The sequence below is a fragment of the Anabrus simplex genome, chromosome 8 (assembly GCF_040414725.1).
Source record: "Anabrus simplex isolate iqAnaSimp1 chromosome 8, ASM4041472v1, whole genome shotgun sequence".
Lineage (NCBI taxonomy): Eukaryota > Metazoa > Arthropoda > Insecta > Orthoptera > Tettigoniidae > Anabrus > Anabrus simplex.
In genome coordinates, this window is record NC_090272.1 from 127,208,698 (window position 1) to 127,228,424 (window position 19,727).

Here is a 19,727-nt window from a genome sequence, read left to right on the forward strand (position 1 = left end):
ATTACATCAGCAAGCAATTGAGTTTCTAGTACTAGCCTAAAACGACAAATACCGTGCTCCCTCATGTGAGGCCAAACAGCAAATGCCTTGCACACTCTATTGACTGTTCTTAGGTGCACTCGTCAACAGGTTAAATAATCTGCATAATTATTACACAAAATAAACTTCATTATAAAGCCCGTATTGTCGTGAGTATACGTTGAAGGTTAGGTCAAATGTTCCACCTTTACAATACCAAGATTCTTTATTAACTAAATATTTACATGATTTTTAATTATATCGGGACATGTTTCGTCTTCCTTGTAGACATCATCAGCCATAATTAAAAATCATGTAAATATTTAGTTAATAAAGAATCTTGGTATTGTAAAGGCGGAACATTTGACCTAACCTTCAACGTATAATCTGCATAAGGTAGCTGTCACTGAAGAGATCCTGGTCAACCCTTGTGCAAGTAACAGGAATGTTGTCTTTAATTAATCATGTTTCAAATATTTTATGTGGCGTTATAAAAGAATGCTTAAGATGAAATGGGTCTACCGGATCACAAACCAAAAGGTTTTGATCTAAGTAAGAGAACTTTTTTTTTAAACAATTTGTTTTACATCGCACCAATGGGATAGGAGAGGCCTAGGAGTAGGAAGGAAGCAGCTGTGGCCTTAAGGTACAGCCCCAGCATTTACCTAGCGTGAAAATGGGAAACCACGGAAAACCATCTTCAGGGCTGCTGACAGTGGGCTCACAACTGTTGTCTTTAATTTAGTACAGATGCAAGCTCACAACTGTGTGCTCCTAACCACACGGCTGACTCACCCAGTAGTAAGAGAACAATCTGGTAATATTTGACTAAAGAGCGAGAGCTTAGTTGGTCAGTCAAATTCTAAAATAAGTAGGACTTTTTCACTTAGCTTGGGAGTGAGACATATGGGATAAAAATGGCCAAGGGAGACCAAGGGATCAGTATGACAAACAGATTAAGATGTGCTAGTTACGTTACAAGGAAGAGATTGGCCTAGGATAGAGTAAAACGAAAGACCACATCAAACCAGGCAAAAGGCAATACTTAAACATTCACGGTACAGTACCTTCTCAAAAGGCCAGGAGCAATATACATGGGTGTTTACCTAGGTTATGGTGAGGTGATATGTGTGATGACCTAAAGAGCATGGAGAGCTGGCCTGGCTCATTAAAAGGGACTGGCAGGTTGAGTCTGGAGGGTCAAGCGGTCTGTAGTGGAAAGGTCAGTAACGTACAAGAGAGTAAGGTGAGATGGATGGGATGGATAGCACCAGCCCTGTTGAAGTAAACAAAAACAAAAAAAACAAAAAAAAAAAGTTAAACTAAGAAAAATGGTTTCCAGTATAAACCTCATGTTTAGTTAATCATCATAAAATACTGGTACTAATTTATGTCTAACAAGATTTCATTTTCAATTTGATATTAGGAAAGATCTTGGAATCTCATGGAAGTCTCTTTCATTTACAAGAGTGTGAGGGTGCTGATGTTTTAAGTAGTGTCAATACATTGTCTGTTTTACTCTTTGCTACTCACCTAACCTCAAATTACGATCATCAAACTGCTACTATTATTGTAACTCCCTTGCTAGTGTTTTCACTAATCATGGGCAAATTAAGCCAAGCCACATATCGTATCTAATGCAGTTGACAATATATTTTAATGTTTAAAGTGTAACTACGAAGTGCTCATTTCTGACTCAAATGCTCCTTTATAAATACAGAGAATGGTTTTTATCCATAAAATTCAATGGATCTACAGAAAGTTAAGCTCTCTAGGAGTCATTATGCTGAAAAGACAGAACATATATGTAAAATAAATTCTAAAGGAAACAATATATATTTAACAAAGCCGAGCTTTCTGCCAAATCTGCCTTCATCAGGGCATGTGAAGGCCAATGTAACTTGGCTGAAAGCTCAGCTTTGTTAATTATGTATAAGTGATATTACTACTTTTCGAGTTCCAAGTTGTGGAATGATTTAAAGGTTAGTTAATAAATTTTGTGAAATGGGAAATATTAATGATATGAAGCAAAGAAGGTGATGTACAAGGCTAACAGAAGAAAATCTTGTTGACACTGGACAAAACCTGAAAAATTCTCGTAAGAAGTCACTTAGCAGTCCTTCACAGCAAAATGGAATTTCTTATGGTTCTATACAAAGGCTACAAAGTCACTTCTATAAATGCACTGAGGTACTAGAACTTAAACTGGATGATCCTGTATGTAGGGTTAGATTTAGTGAAAGGATTTTAAATAAAGTGCATGACTGAAAAATTGAAGGCGAAGCAGGGTTTCAGTTACATGGGTATGTAAATTCTCAAAACAGCCGATATTGGAATGCCAAAAAACCTAATCTGCTTCATGAGGAATCTCTTCATGATGAGAAATTAGAATTTATCAGACAATCACTCCAGCTTGCTCTCATATTGCCCAGCTGGTGGGAAGCGACAGCTTGCCGGCCAAGGCTTCAGCCTTGTCTCAACTGCAGTTCTGCATTAATTGGATGACCCTGTACGTACAGTATATGACCAATAAAATCTGTGTTAATGTGTTTAACTTAAAATTATAGAAAAAGACCAGGATAAAAATACATCATAGAAATCCAAAACTTAATGTCTACCTACAAAAATTACTGACCACAAAATTGACAATCTAGGCATTAGTAAAATGTCTAGTACTATGCGCACCTCTTTCCCTCTTACCTGTATTGGTATGCACAAAACTGCCAACAGCAAAGTCCAGTCCTGCCAACAAGAGGATCAGCAATAACACAAATTGCAGTTTTACCACCCACTTCACACCAGCAATATTGATTACACCAAGGAGTAAGACTGCTGCACTGGCAAAACCCCGTTGAGCCCATGGGGACTCTAGACCAACAAGGCCAGCCATAGATTCTCCAAACCCAAGTACATACAGTGCACAGCCCACAGCCTATAACAGAAGAAAAGGCTTAATGGAGAATCCAAAAGTTTGAAAATTCTGCATAGAAACATGGAATACAGAGCTCAGGAAAAAAGAAGTAAATTCATTAACCTAATAAAATGAAATATTTAGGCCTATGCTACAGCATGATATTAAGGTGAAAATTATTTCAAGATACCATTTTGAATCTCAACCCTAGGACTGTGTGCTATACTACACTGCCAGCAATGGAATTTTTGACCTCTACAAAACATGGTTATTTATGAAGTTCAGAGCCAACTGTTGACTATTTATGCAAACTAGATGTAGCTGAAACACTACAGAAGATATTTAGACTTTTTAAAATTGAAAAATGAATTTAAATGGCACATGGCTTTTAGTACCGAGTGTCCGAGAATATGTTCGGCTCGCCAGATGCAGGTCTTTTGATTTGACTCCCACAGGCGACCTGCGCGTCGTGATGAGGATGAAATAATGAAGACGACACATACCCCAGCCTCGTAGCAGCAAAATTAACCAATGATGGGTAAAATTCCTGATCCTGCCAGGAATCGAACCCGGGACCCCTGTGACCGAAGGCCAGCATGCTAACCATTTAACCAAAATTTATTACATACATACATTATCATTATAGACTGTTATGCCTTTCAGCGTTCAGTCTGCAAGCCTCTGAGAATTTACTAAACGTCGCCACAATCCTCGATTTGAAACTAGTGTTGTGGCCTCATTTAGTTCTATACCTCTTATCTTTAAATCGTTAGAAACCAAGTCTAACCATTGTCGTCTTGGTCTCCCTCTACTTCTCTTACCCTCCATAGCAGAGTCCATTATTCTCCTAGGTAACCTATCCTCCTCCACTCACCTCACGTGACCCCACCACCGAAGCCGATTTATGCGTACAGCTTCATCCATCGAGTTTTGTCTCATCATCGCAAATGGGAAATATGATATGTGGTTAGGCTGCAAATTAAATTTATTTAAAGTTTCGCATAATTCTATTGAGTTTTTAATAGGGTGTTTATTGTGAAATGTGAAATGTTTCTTAAGGAATTTTTGGAGGAACTGAGAAGTTTTGTACGTTGGGCTGTTTCGGCTATTTATGATGGGTCGAATGGGAACATCATTTTTATGTATTTTTTGGCAGTGATCTGACGGTGGGTAATTTGGGATTCATGTTGATGAGTTTTTGATGTTCGTGTTCATTAAATAAAAAAGGTGTGTTTAGGAGTGTTTTTAAATTACGCTGAGTTTTTAAGATAGGATCTTTTGAAATTATTGAGTAAGAATTATCGGAAAAGAAATCCTCCATTTTCTGGATGTAGTCGTGTTTATTCATTAGGACTACGGTACTGCCTTTGTCGGCTTTCGTTACTATAACATTATTGGTGTCTACCTTTTTTCTTAATTCGTGGGTTTGTTTGAGAACGGCGAAATTACTGATGTTGGAAACTTCTTTTACAAGGGTGGGTAATTTCTTTTTTATCTCATATCTCACATCATTTTGTCTGTTGAAGGGAATTTGTTTATTTATGTTGGATTCAACTTCGGCTATTGTGGTAATTATGTCCAGGGCTTTATGTGGACTAGGCCAATTATATTTTAGGCCTTGGTCAAAGAAATTGATTTCATTATCCGAAAATGTGGTGTTAGATCAATTGATAGTGGTTGGAGTGTTATTCCATGAGGGGGTGAAAGATTCTCTATTTTTGTTTTGGTTTAAGGATTTAGGTTTCTCTTCTAATAGACATGTCAACTTGTGGTCTAAGGTTTTTTGTTTTTTGTCTAATATGTTCTACAATTTACGTGCAATGTGTCTTTGGTATGAGCTCCATTCGAGAGGTTATAATGATTGAGCAGTGATCAAATGTTCCCGGTAAAGCTGCAGGTTTAGTAGGGATTTTTTTCTATACATTAGTTTCATTTCTAAGCCAGATGGTGTTGACTTTATTTTGGACGTCTTTAGATTTGAGTGTTGGAATGTTTTTCCTTTGAGTTGATTTTAAGAAATTCGGCACAGACCTAATCTTAAACATTCTTTTAAGAATAAAATATCTTTTGAAATTTTACAGATTTTGATTTTGAGGTTTTGATATCTATTTTTATTAGCCTGGATGGCTTTATCATTACAAGTAATGAAAATCATTTTATTTTCCGTATTGAAAGAATCTCAATAACAATATAAGAGAATTTATTGGACTCCAACCTATTCAATACATTACAGGATGATAACATTTTTAGTTAAACATCGTTAAAATGGAGACATGTTTCGCCCCCCATGTGGGGCATCATCAGTCATATCAAAGCACCTCAAAATTAAACTAGACGTCTGGTTGGAAGTTATGAACTTAATATGTAAGAAAGAACACATTAAAAACATGTACAAGGTCCTTAGACTAGTTACACATAGTAAAATACGCTAGTGGTTTCTTAATATTAAAATGAGGCCATCATATGTACAGTATAACAATGAAAGTAATCAAAGTCTATATGATATTGAGTTTGATGGTAGTTCTACGTAGTATATACAAATGTTGGAAAAATAAAATACAATTTACAATTACTGTACACTTATTTATAATTGTTAAAATTGATGAGGTAAAACATTCCAATTTGTCTATTTGTAATTTGGCTCCAACCAAAATAATTCGCCCTAGGATTCATGAGGTAGTCAACTCCGTTGGTCACTCTCTATGTGAATGGAGTGCACAGTGCAAGTGAACAGCTTTTGTTGATTATAAAATGAGGCCGTGCTAAGACAGAGTTAAAACAACACCGGCTTCAAATGAAGATAGTTAAAGACATCATTAGATTCTTCTTAGTTGACTAGAGGTTTGCGTATATTTTGTTGTTGAAGTGTGGGAAAGTCAGTTGTTGGTTGAATCGGCAACGGTCGAAAATGTTGTGCAGTGCAATCAGTGTTTGAGCTGTTCTACATGTGAGGGAATCTGAAAATGGAGGATTTGTCTTAATTAGTTAAGTGAAATAATGGAAAAAGAGAAAAAAGGGGGGAAATCATTGAGAAATGAAAGATGTGAAAGTTAAAACTCACCTTGAAAACTGTTGAGCTGTTACCTAATTGCTAGGAGGTTTGTGGAGCACTGGCTGTCGCTAATGTCCTGCTCCTCGTGTTGTACGTGTGACGTCTTAAAGGAGGGGAGTGGATTTGAGAAGGCGGAGCTGTGGGTACGTGATTGGCGCTTGGGGAGGAGTTGTGTGTATTGGAGGGAGAATAGGGGCGCGATGAGTTGAGAGGCTTAGTGGGGGTGCTTGGAGAGCTTGTTTTGAGGACGTTAACAAGTCTTTTGTCTTTCAGATTTAAACTATTGAGCGAAAATATTAATTGTTCGTAAACGGGGCTTCGGTTGTCTATTGGATCATTTAAATTTTTATTATTATATTTTTGGTCCAAAAAAAGGTATAAGTTTTCGAACTCGGTCATGAGCCTGCCTTTATCTAGTCTTTTTAAAATTTGGAGATCCTGTTCGATTGTGGTAAAACTATGTCCGGTGTCTTTCATATGGATGCTCATGGATGCTAAGGACATAGTTTTACCACAATCGAACAGGATCTCTAAATTTTAAAAAGACTAGATAAAGGCAGGCTCATGACCGAGTTCGAAAACTTACACATTTTTTGGACCAAAAATATACAGTAGAAGTCCGATATAGCGAGTATGACATATAACGAGAACTCAGTTATAGCAACGACTTTTTTCTGTCCCTTAAAAATTCCTATATTAAACTGTGTATCGTCCTTCAGTTACAGCGAGAACCCTATCACTGACGCATCCGTTATTACGATCGATTTTTTTCCGTTACCGATATTTATGCACCCCAGCGGTGATATTGCATGCGATCTATTACCTTCGGCATCGTTTCCTCGCTATGTGCATTAGCGAGTTCTCTCGTCGACATTCAGAGGCGATGTCGGAGTCGATTAGTAATACCCGTCGACAGCTGTTCCGTAAATTCGAAATGAAAGAGAACATATTTTCGTAATAAATGCGTAAATAACTTGTCCAATAACGGTTGTTAACTCGTTAAAGATAAGATTGAAATAAACGATATCTTAATTTTAATGTTATATACGGAAATTAAGTAAGAATGTGATACACCTGAAGATATGGCAGAGTACATCACTGATTTCAGAAGATATTTCGTATCTTCTCGCGTCTAGTTAAATTTCGGAAAGGCTATTTACATGTAAATTTTTAGCGAAGAGGTTATCATTTCTCTACATGCGTTTCAAATATGTTTTCATGATACATATACGGTTAGGTTAGGTGACGCTGTTTGAAGAAGAAAACTGAGGTGTTTGCCACAGAAACCTCTGGAGTGATGCCGTATCGTATTTCTCCGAATGCAAGATTTTTTATTTCTCAGAATCTCATGCGAAAACTCAAGGGTTGTTGCATTCGCGGCCTAACAGTAACTTAATGGATACCACTGGCAACTACCGCGGTAACCACGCTGCTTCTTTTCACTCGCGCACAGAACTCGTTGACAATAAACGACCGCCTCTTTACTATACTGTACATCGCTAGCCGCGACAACCGGTTGTACAATGCCTGTGTGTAACGTCAATGGGAATGGATCTCAGGAAATAGTGAAGAGAGAATAGCGTTCTATTAGCCTCTACAAAAACGTTTCTCAAATCTGCAGAATGGCATCAAAACATGCGACCCTTCGAATTCTTAGAAAGACCATGGCTACTCAGTGGCAGAGTTACAACGCGTCTATTGTACATGACGCTTAGTAAAACTAAGTTTTAGACACAACAGGAATATTTTCGTGATGGATAGTCGTATTGTACAGATACGTGGAAAAGGTATTGCCGGCAACTTTTCACGGGTTCTAGTCGATATTATGATGCCAATTTTAAGTTAATGGTTATTAAACACTCGGAAATGTAGAATAATTGTGCAGCCGCAAGAAAATACGGCATAGGCCTAACTAAAGCCAATATTTGGCATTAGTGTGAAGACAAAGAGCTAAAAAAAAATGCATTCAGTGGTCCGCAACAAGGACGCTTTAAAGAAGTCGAAGATGAAATTGTGAAATATGTGCACGAAAAACGCAAGGGCGGAATGGGCATACCGTGGCGCAATAAACTCGTTCCTTGACTTTCAACGTCCGCGATTAGGCCTATACATCGCTAGCCGCTGAATTTGGCCGAACCTGGCAAGCGAGACATGCGTGTAGCGGTAGCCGGTTATATCTGACGCTGAGTAAAAGTAACAGTTTTATAGACAGCAAGAATAATTTCCTGATGGATCGTCGTATTGTAGAGACGCATGGAACAGGTATTGCCGGAAAATTTTCAACGGGTTCTCTTCGGTATTATGATGCCAATTTTAAGTTAATGGTCCTTAAGCCCGCGGAAATAATAATTGTGCAGCCGCAAAAAAAAAAACGGCATGACGAAACTCAAATCCACTCCCCTCCTCTAAGACATCACACGTACAACACGATGAGCAGGACATTAGCGACAGCCAGTGCTCCACAAACCTCCTAGCAATTAGGTAACAGCTCAACAGCTTTCAAGGCGAGTTTTAACTTTCACATCTTTCATTTCTAAATGATTTCCCCCCTTTTTTCTCTTTTTCCGTTATTTCACTTAACTAATTAAGACAAATCCTCCATTTTCAGATTCCCTCACATGTAGGACAGCTCAAACACCGATTGCACTGCACAACATTTTCGACCGTTGCCCATTCAACCAACAACTGACTTTCCCACACTTCAACAATAAAATATACGCAAACCTCTAGTCAACTAGGAAGAATCTAATGATGTCTTTAACTATCTTCATTTTTTTTTTTTTTTGCTAGGGGCTTTACGTCGCACCGACACAGAGAGGTCTTATGGCGACGATGGGATGGGAAAGGCCTAGGAGTTGGAAGGAAGCGGCCGTGGCCTTAATTAAGGTACAGCCCCAGCATTTGCCTGGTGTGAAAATGGGAAACCACGGAAAACCATCTTCAGGGCTGCCGATAGTGGGATTCGAACCTACTATCTCCCGGATGCAAGCTCACAGCCGCGCGCCTCAACACGCACGGCCAACTCGCCCGGTCTATCTTCATTTGAAGCCAGTGTTGTTTTAACTCTGTCTTAGCACAGCCTCATTTTATAATCAACAAAAGCTGTTCACTTGCACTGTGCACTCCATTCACATAGAGAGTGGCCAACGGAGTTGACTACCTCATGAATCCTAGGGCAAATTATTTTGGTTGGAGCCAAATTACAAATAGACAAATTGGAATGTTTTACCTCATCAATTTTAACAATTATAAATAAGTGTACAGTAATTGTAAATTGTATTTTATTTTTCCAACATTTGTATATACTACGTAGAACTACCATCGAACTCAATATCATATAGACTTTGATTACTTTCATTGTTATACTGTACATATGATGGCCTCATTTTAATATTAAGAAACCACTAGCGTATTTTACTATGTGTAACTAGTCTATTGTTATTTCGTTTAGCATAGGACCTTGTACGTGTTTTTAATGTGTTCTTTCTTACATATTAAGTTCATAATTTCCAACCAGACGTCTGGTTTAATTTTGAGGTGCTTTGATATGACTGATGATGCCCCACATGGGGGGCGAAACATGTCTCCATTTTAACGATGTTTAACTAAAAATGTTAACATCCTGTAATGTATTGAATAGGTTGGAGTCCAATAAATTCTCTTATATTATTATTGAGATTCTTTCAATATGAAAAATAAAATGATTTTCATTACTTGTTACTGAATTGTGTATTTTGATGAGCTGCATACAATGACAGTGATAACTCATTTTGAGAAAAATGGACATAACGGGTTTTGCAACTGGACGACTCATTCGTGATTTTAGCTTTAGTCATACATTCATGCTCAATCTTTTTTTCTTTTCTTACTTTTCTACCGCTTTTCCCACATTTGTGGGGTCGCTGGTGTGAACTCTGTCGCACATGTGGATTTGGCCCTGTTTTACGGCAGGATGCCCTTCCTGACGCCAACCCCATATGGAGGGATGTAATCACGATTGTGTGTTGCTGTGGTGGTTGGTAGTATAGTGTGTCGCCTGAATATGAAGATGAAAGTGTTGGGACAAACACAAACACCCAGTCCCCGAGCCAGGAGAATTAATCAGACTTGATTAAAATTCCTGTCCCGGCCGGGAATCGAACCAGGGACCTTCTGAACCGAAGGCCTCAACGCTGACTATTCAGCCAAGGAGCCTGTCACGTTCATGCTCAATAAGTTTATCAAAATTATGAGAATGTTTTGTCTGATAATAGTGTACTCTTTCATAACTGCTATGACTTCAATGCATATAACACAAATCACTTTACTTCCATACTTGCTCAGGAAGTAATTTCCCAACCAAGATTCATTAAATCTCCTACACTTGCTATCAATCTTGCGCTGTTTTGGAAGCATTTTACACTTTTAGGAACAAAGACACAGTTCACATTAACAGGTTTCAAACATAACTGATTGACAAAGAACTGAGAAAGCAGGGTGAAAAATCGAAGGATATATGCGGGGGTAACGTAACGGTACTGAGAGGAATATTACTTGAGTGCTATTTCTGAGAATCTGTCCTTGGGCAGAGAGAGAGGGTGTTCTAACAATAGTTTCCTTACTTCTTACCCCCTCTGTCACGCATTCCTCAGAGCAAAGGATCACAAACTGATACAAAAGTACACAAAAACAAACGCTAACAAATCACTGTGTCAATCACTATGCCACAGCCTATCTAGCAGTGTGTTTCAACCATTACTTTTAGACCATATCAGGTAACTGGATCCAGTCATCGATAGGTGTACACAGCCCTAAATCAGCAAGTACAAGCCAACTGAGAGGGAAGAAACTTGTATATGTGTGCACAGGTATTTCTAGCACAAGCTCTGCGCTTATGGCGAGCAAGGTTTGCCACCCGTGTTTTAACGACTTTCCAGTACAAGTTTTTAAAGCTAACTGCCAGTGAAACTAAGTATTATAGGAAAGGGGAAGTCTTAGAATGTGGTTTCATGGAAAAGAAAACTAGGAAAGTAGTACTTAGTCTTAGTACTGGACAGCCTGCCAAAAATACAGTTGCAAGTGTAAAAAAAAGAATAAGGTAATTGTAAAACCTATACTACTGCAGAAGTATAATAAAGGAATGGGTGGTGGAGATGTGAAACATTTGAAAGTGTGCCATACATGTAACAAAGAAGTACTGGAGAAAGGTATTCCAAAATCAGATGAATATGACAAGGCTCACACAGCATACTGAGATAACAGTGATATCAAAAGTTGACTTGAGAGGATAGACTTCATTATTGAAATAACAGAAGATGTGTTCAAACCTACTCCTTCTGGTTCAAAATGCTTCTTTTATTCCCAGTCCTAAGTCATTAGCTAGTGGCAGTGGACATTATTATGCCAAACTATCAGGAAAACAAGAGAGGAAATGTGCATTATTTGGTACACATATGAAATAGGATAGATCATCTAGTTGTAATGTGGGCTTACATGAAAAGTGCTGGAACCAGTTGGAACATTAATAGAGGTCAAAAGAGGGAAAAAGAATCGAGAGGAATAAAAAATCGAGCAATTAAAAAATTACAATACAGTGTATTTTTTTACTTTTTATGACTGTTTTGATATGTATGGTTCAGTAATGGTGGGGAAGTGTGCATTTTATAATTATTAATTAGTTATAGCCATTAACATGGAATTATGCTACATTTTTGTACTGTAAATATTTGTTTCTCTTCCAATGTGTGTTTTGTACCATGCCATGCTGTTGACAAATGGAAGCTTTTTTAATTGTTTTTTTATGTAACGAGAGAGAGAGAGAGAGATATATATATATATATATATATATATATTGGTAGATTTTGTATAAGCTAACTCTTAGGTTCATATTAATGTAAGGAATATCTATATTGGGTAAAATGTGTTTCGTTGGAGACAAAATGACTAAGTTTGCTATATTTACTTAAAACTCATTAAAAATTCTCTTAACCTGCTTTGAAATATTCATTGATTAGTAAATTTGACAATTACAAAAGGAGTGCTTTGGAAATTTTGGCACTAATATTCTGTATATTCTGACTTTTTGTTTCTCTTCTGAGTTTTGGTATACATTTTCGTAAACTGTGGAAAAATGAATTTTTTTCAATTATTTAGCTTTTTATTAAGATCTATCCTCAATTTATAATTTGCTTCAGCTTCATAATGCTGTATAAAAATCTACGTTGGTTAATAAATATGCTACTGGGAGCAATATGAAAATATGCATACATTTATTGAAAACTCCCTCTGCAGTATAGACTATAGTGCTGGCAGTCCTACAGTTAAGTACTCTTTTATGTTCTCCAATACTATAAAACAGTAAAAACTTTATGGACAACAAAAAGTTATTACAGATAACAACAGCCAAGGCCAGCCATCTGCCAAGATAATATAAAGCAATGAAAAAAAAAACACATCATAACATTTTACACAGAATTAAATTTTACTTCCGTTCTGCAAAACTTGCATGAACTGACTATGTCTTACTGTTGAGGAAGGAAGCTTGTAATTCATTGTGACCAGAAATATAATGATCACAGCCATGGAACCTACAGCCAGTTGTCATGTCGCTACTCTCTGTTGAGAAGTTAATAATAAATCTGCTATCATACCAGTAGTAGAGTTACCACATACCTGTTAGTGACCGAGTTCTCTGTGCTGGCCCCGTGGTGTAGGGGTAGCATGCCTGCCTCTTACCCAGAGACCCCGGGTTCGATTCCAGGCCAGGCATTTTTACCTGGACCTGATGGCTGGTTCGAAGTCCACTCAGCCTACATGATTAGAATTGAGGAGCTATCTGACGGTGAGACAGCGGCCCCAGTCTAGAAAGCCAAGAATAATGGCCGAGAGGATTTGTCGTGCTGACCACACGACACCTCGCAATCTGCAGGCCTTCAGGATGAGCAGCGGTCGCTTGGCAGGCCAAGGCCCTTCAAGGGCTGTAGTGCCATGGGGTTTGGTTTGGTTTGGACTGAGTTCTCTGTGGCATGCAAGGACCAGTCACAAATTTTTCTATTCATTTATTTCTCTGTTTTGTATTTGTGTTTTAGGTTTACATGACACTATTCTAAATATTACAAGAAATTAAATGTCAATTATAAATCACAATGTGCATTGCATCTGCAAAGGAAAAATAAAGTATCTTTCACAAGGAATAACTACAATACAGGGGGCAGCATTAGGAAAAAAATTAAAAACTGAAAAATATATAGACTATGTTCATTTTGAGTATATCTGATTAAAAACCAGAAAAATGTATTTATTTTAAACAAATATTCATGAGGGTTTATCCACCCAGTCTGCCCACTGACATTTCTTGATGGATCCAGTATTTTTGCCTCTGTCTCTTCGCACAGGCCAGATCCAAATGTAGCTTCCACCAAAGTTTGTCTTATCCACAGCTGTGACAATGGAAGCTGCTGAGGTATGGGTAGTGCTGAGTAAGGACATTCGGAGCACGACCAGTGGGTCTGAGTGTTATGAAAGGTGTTGCTCAGAAGGTCAGTTGTGCTGCAATAGCACTTTCTGGCCCAGTGAGGAAAGCAATGGCAAACTACCTCACTCCTAATCTTGCCTAGTACGCCTCATTTTGGCACCGTCATTAGATTTTGTGGTTTCCCTGTAACCACATAACCTTTAAGGCAGCTATCCCTCATAGATTTTCCCACAGGTAGTATGAAGACTTGTCTGTCGTCCCATACTGGAAGAGGAAAATTTGTCCCCTATACCATCATCGTACAAGATGTCAAAAATCCTATATATCACGTTTAGACTTAGGTTTGCATTAAAAAATATATACTGCACATATGATTTTTTTCATAAATTCAACAATTAGATTATCTCCTAGGTAAGTTTTCCAACCTTAAAGACATATTTAATGTTTTCAAAAAATCTTAAATATGTATAGAATTAAATTGTGACAATTTTTATGACGTACTTTGTGTATTTCAAGATAGCTTAAGGGCACTCACTGAATAGTGAGAAGTTTGAATCAAATGGGGAAAGAATTGGTTACAATTTTTCAGTGAACAACTTTCAGTGAATATCCCCAATACTTTATATTTCATACATTTTTTCTTGACTGCTCAAATGAGTATGTAAAAAATCTTTTTTGTATTAAAAAGAAAAAAAGATCAACAAAAGAAGCACAGCTAGTTTGAATCTCATGAGTGAAACTGAATTATAGTGGGACTTTCCTGACTTCAGTAACAATAATATTTTTTTTTTAGTAATACACTGAAAAGCTGTAAATATGACAGTTCTACAGAATCCACAGGTGACTGCTGATGTTTGTAATGCTATGTACGTTAGGGTTAAGGTTATTTTCTGTGAATTCTAAACATATAGTAAATAAATCTATTTATTTAATAAGAAAGTTTTTGCAAGTTTGTGCTCGGATTTAAAAAAATGGTCAGTATCCCTTTCTGACTGTCTGAAAATCTTGTAAGTCTAGTATGAAGTTCTGTACATAAACTACCAAAGAATTATGAAACAAGACAATAAATGAGAAATAATAAATTGGTTCTCGCAGGTTGAAGTATCATACATGCAGAGCACAATTAGATGGTAATATACTTTTTTTTTTGCTAGGGGCTTTACGTCGCACCGACACAGATAGGTCTTATGGCGACGATGGGATAGGAAAGGCCTAGGAATTGGAAGGAAGCGGCCGTGGCCTTAATTAAGGTACAGCCCCAGCATTTGCCTGGTGTGAAAATGGGAAACCACGGAAAACCATCTTCAGGGCTGCCGATAGTGGGATTCGAACCTACTATCTCCCGGATGCAAGCTCACAGCCGCGCGCCTCAACGCGCACGGCCAACTCGCTCGGTGGTAATATACTACAGAGCAGTCTTCCTAAATAAATATTCAAGTGGTTAACACTCATATACAGTTTTACTTGAACAACTTACCTGTCCAAATACATACAGGAGACCAAGAGCTCCTCCGAACCGAGATCCAAGGACGTGAGCAACCAGAAAATAGACACCACCACTTTCCACTCGACAACGTTCACAAATGCCGACAGCAGACAATACGGATATTAGAGCGATTGATACTGTCAGAAGACAAATGGTAAGCAATGTGTTATCAAGCAGCAATTAATACTTACACTATTATCATAAAGTAAGAGATTTAAAATAAAAATACAGTATCAAGAGGGTTGCAATTCATTTTATATGCAGGGTGGTTGCAATTGATTGAGCAAAGTTACCAGGTCATGAAAGTAAGCATCAAAATACAGTACATGCACAATGCTAATTTTGTTTCTTTCCCGAGGGGTATAATGCTTTATTAACTCAGATAGGTTTCCAGCTGCATTGGGATAGGAAAGGACTGCAGCTGAGAAGGAAATGGTCATAGCCTTAATTAAGATACAATCCCAGCACTACTTGGAGTGAAAATGGGGAAAACATCTTCACATCTGGTGATGCTGACGTTCAAACCTACAATCTCATGAATGCAAGCTTGCAGCTACATTATCTGTACCGTGCAGCCAACTCATGCGGTAATATTTTCTCTAAAAGTATGTATGTTATTAGGCTTCCATGTTATTTAGATGTTTGATCTAATGAGATTTACTTGTAGGCCATTATTACTCACTACTAGGGCTCGGATGTTTAGGAAAAGTCATTTTTTCTTTGTCGCTATTTTCTTGCCTGATTCAATTTTGGTGCAATTCAGGTGATTATCGTCACAATTAAATTATTTTTATTTGTCATAAAAATGCATATTTTGGCTACTTTTAGTCATAAGGTCATATTTTGAGCTATTTTCACAGTCATATTTCGGTAGTTTGAAGACAGCTGTAGCTGTGCAAAATCATCTTCATTTTACCAAATGCAAATCAGTATTACCAAATGCAAATCAGTATTCACAAAACTGCTTCTTGGTATCACATCTGCAGTTAATATATGTGGAATACCCTTTGTATAGAAAGAAAGTCATAGACCTTACTGCACCTTTTATTCCACCTGCTGTACTCGGCAACCCGGTCTCCCTGGTAGAGACAGAAATAACCCTGAAAAACTAATCTCAGCAGTGAGCTAATTACTTTCAGCAACTGCTCACTTGTCTTTGTTCAGATATTAGAACCTCAACATCCTTTCACTTACATAAGCAACAGTTTACAGTGAATCGTAATCCCAGCACACATTCCAGTATACCTAAGGAAAAGTCTTCTACTAGTGTATTACTGAATTTTTCAACTTCCACAGTATCATTACATAATTACCAAATTTTAACCACTTGCATAGACTGTCACTGGCATGTAATGTTCTAATTTATGATTTATTAGCTTTATTAGTTTTCAAGTTATTGCCATTTTTTGTGGCATTAAAAAGTCCCTTGCGACAAAGTTTTTGTTTGATCAAGCTGATTTTCAAAAAACATATAGTTAAGATTTATAGAAACAATAATTGTAATTGGTTTTAGTGTAGATGGATGCTGTTCTTTCCAGAAATGTTTAAATTCTCATTTCATATATTTAAAAAAATCAGGATTTAAATTTTGAATCTACCTATCAAAATTCATATTAAAAATCAAAGCAGTTCAAAACCAATACAAATCTACACACAAAGATCAATCAAATATAAACAGGATTTTTGTTCCTGAACATCGACAGTTGGTAGGACTGGTCCGCGCTTCTATGTTTAGGTGGAACCATTAGGAGTGGGGAGAGCATGCTGTTAGATATTTCCCACCATTTCGTCAGTAACACTCATGATGTCAGAGCAACAGGTGAACCTCTGCACTGCCCAACACATAATTATAAAATTTCTTGCTCATGAAGAAGTTACAGCGGCGGAAATTTGCCAGAGGTTGACTGCACAGTTCAGTGATCAAACATTGTCAAAGGAAGACGTTTGGAGGTCTGTCAGAGGCTTACAGCAAGGTTTGCGGGAAAAGGTGATTTTTTTTTTTTAAGTCAGATCGTCACCTGCGACGAAACATGGGTCCACCACTACACTCATAAATCCAAACAAGCCAGTAAGGAATGGTGGAGGAAAGGGGAGGCAGCATCAGTTAAAGCCATGACTTGACCAACTGTCAGCTGGCAAAGTTCTTGCAACCGTTTTTTTCGATCGGCGAGGCATTTTGCAGATTGATTTTTTTTGCATGAGCGACGTACAATAAATGCTGCTACTACTGCGAGTTGTTGAACAAGGTGGGGGTTGCATATGGCCGCAAAAGAAGAGACTAACCGATTCGACAGGTCATCCTCCTCCACGACAATGCACGGCCCCATACTGCAGCTCTAACTGTCTCCAAGCTACAGGAAAAGCACTGGACTACACTTGATCATCCTCCTTATAGCTCAGACTTATCGCCCTGCAATTTCCATTTGTTCAGACCACTTAAAAGCTCTAGGAGGGCAATGATTTGAAGATGACGAGAGTGTGGAAGACTTTGTGTGCAAATGACTGGTGACACAACCCTGTTCTTTTTACGATGAGGGCAGCAAAAAGCTGCCCATATGCTAGGAAAAATGCATTTCCAAAGCTGGAACCTATGTGGAAAAATAAATTGCAATTGCCTTGTGTTTTTCAATAAATGAATTTTTTTTTAAAAAATCCCATTTATATTTGATTTCTCCTCATAACTGTACCCTTAGTAACAACCTTACCAAGTTACAACAATATCTGATAAGAATTACATTGCAAGGAGCATTTTGTACACAGCAAAACATTGAAAAAGAGCAACGCGAGAAAAAGGCAAGTTAATATTTACTCACTCAGAACTGCCCTACTCCATACGTTTCCCCCTCACATCTCCTTGTGGTTTCTTCCTTAGATATCTTCTGCCATTTTACATGTCTCCTAGTTATTTTTTCCTGATCACGGCCCCTCTTCTGTGCCCGAGCAATATGTCTAACATCTTGTATCTTGCACAGAGAAACTGAGTTCATAGGGATGGTCGAATTTCTGAAGGGTTGCCAGAGTTTTGTAATGTCCTATATTGAATTCTGAGACATCCCTGAGGATGTCAAGTTTAAGTTTTGTCTTGGAAATAAATGTCTCCTTGGGGCACTTACTCCACACTACATTATAGAGTGACTCGTTAGCATTCCGAGTCTTCCCCGCTGTACAGCGCTAATATCTGATCTGAGGCCAGTCATAAATACACAGGTGCTATCTTCTCTACAACAGAAGGACTAAGCTTACAACTCATTCTACTGTGACTACCAATTGGTTTTCCTTCTGCCTGTTGTCAATTGTAGAAACACCAGGAGTCGATACCTTTAGGACAAATCAAATGCTGAGGCTTGCGGTCAGCAGTCAGTGTCTAAGAGTTGCAAAAACTTCCCTCTTCATTTTCCCTACATCTGGAATATTATTGACTATGACATGCCTAATAATTAATGAAAACAAAAAATTCCACCTAATCGATGCCTAATAATTAATGAAAACAAAAATTCCACCTAAAGTGAACAATCCCCATTTCACAAAACTATTTATCGCTTTGCTACGAAGATACTCTAAATCAAATACGACACAGTGTAGCAAACAATAAGATTTGGATATCTACTGATGAGACGACAGACACTGCAGGTAGATATATAGGGAATGTAATTACTGGAAAACACTGATCGCCCTGGGGATATTTTTCTACTAAACTCAAACGTTTCAGAGAGAGCATATCATTCAACTATTACAATTCTTTTTGACAATGCACTAAAAATCGAGTATCGATTAGGTGGAATTTTTTGTTTTCATTAATTATTTGGATCATATTATCGATACGGACATGAAGTGGATAGTATGTAATATGACATGCCTATAATAATGGGTCAATTTAGTTATAGTGCTCTCTTTCAAATTGCCCTCTTTTCACCCACTCAGTGACACACCCTTCGCCCTCAATTCCTTTACAGTGTTGCAAAGAGCAGTACTAAGGCACTTAGAAATATGATCTATGCATCCTTCTTTCTCAATTGTTTGTTCTGGACCATAAACTTCAATCTCATCCAAATGGGCATAGGTCTTGGCATCCCCATCTGACAATAATGATGTGTAATGGAAACCATTCTTGATGGAGCTCTTCCACAGGACCTCTCCAATGTCTTTTTCCATTGCATTAGAGGATGTGTGGGTGTGGTTCTGGGTTTTTAAATGTCCTGTGGGCTCATATTAAATGGTTTCTACAAGCTTTAAAAAAGCTGGAATGACTAAAATAAAATAATTTTCTGAAAGGGGAAGAATTGGGCTATTTTTGTATGAATAAAAAGAATAACAGAGTTTTTGGCTCAAAGTACGAAAATTTCACTCATACCTTCCCAGAAATTTGGAAAAAAATATTTCTGTACAGGCAGTTTAGTTCTACTTTGAAAGTTGTGCGAAGTGAAAGTCGTGACTGAAAAATGTTTCAATGTGCAACAACATTGTAAAACGACAAAACACAGCAGCAATGTCAAACAACAACCCACCTACAAGAAGAGGCAGCAATTGATATTTGATAAGGCTGTTACATCTTCAGCGATGGACAGATGTCCCAATTTTACAAAGGAACTTTGAGAGATGATAGTATCTGCAAACATTCCTCTAAACAAAGTGAACAATCCCCATTTCACAAAACTATTTATCGCTTTGCTACGAAGATACTCTAAATCAAATACGACACAGTGTAGCAAACAATAAGATTTGGATATCTACTGATGAGACGACGGACACTGCAGGTAGATATATAGGGAATGTAATTACTGGAAAACACCGTGCTGATCGCCCTGGG

General features: G+C 37.8%; 1 protein-coding gene across 6 annotated transcripts in view; it reads right to left on the reverse strand.

The window, feature by feature from the left end:
- Positions 1-19,727, reverse strand: part of LOC136878882 (solute carrier family 12 member 8) — a 108,804-nt gene that overhangs the window by 57,661 nt on the left and 31,416 nt on the right. For all 6 annotated transcript variants that reach the window (XM_068228842.1, XM_068228841.1, XM_068228843.1 and 3 more), the window contains exons 4-5: positions 14,912-15,057; positions 2,719-2,950 (exon numbers count right to left, since the gene is read on the reverse strand). In XM_068228842.1, the coding sequence (XP_068084943.1) occupies positions 2,719-2,950; positions 14,912-15,057 (378 nt within the window). The remainder of the gene's footprint in view (positions 1-2,718; positions 2,951-14,911; positions 15,058-19,727) is intronic.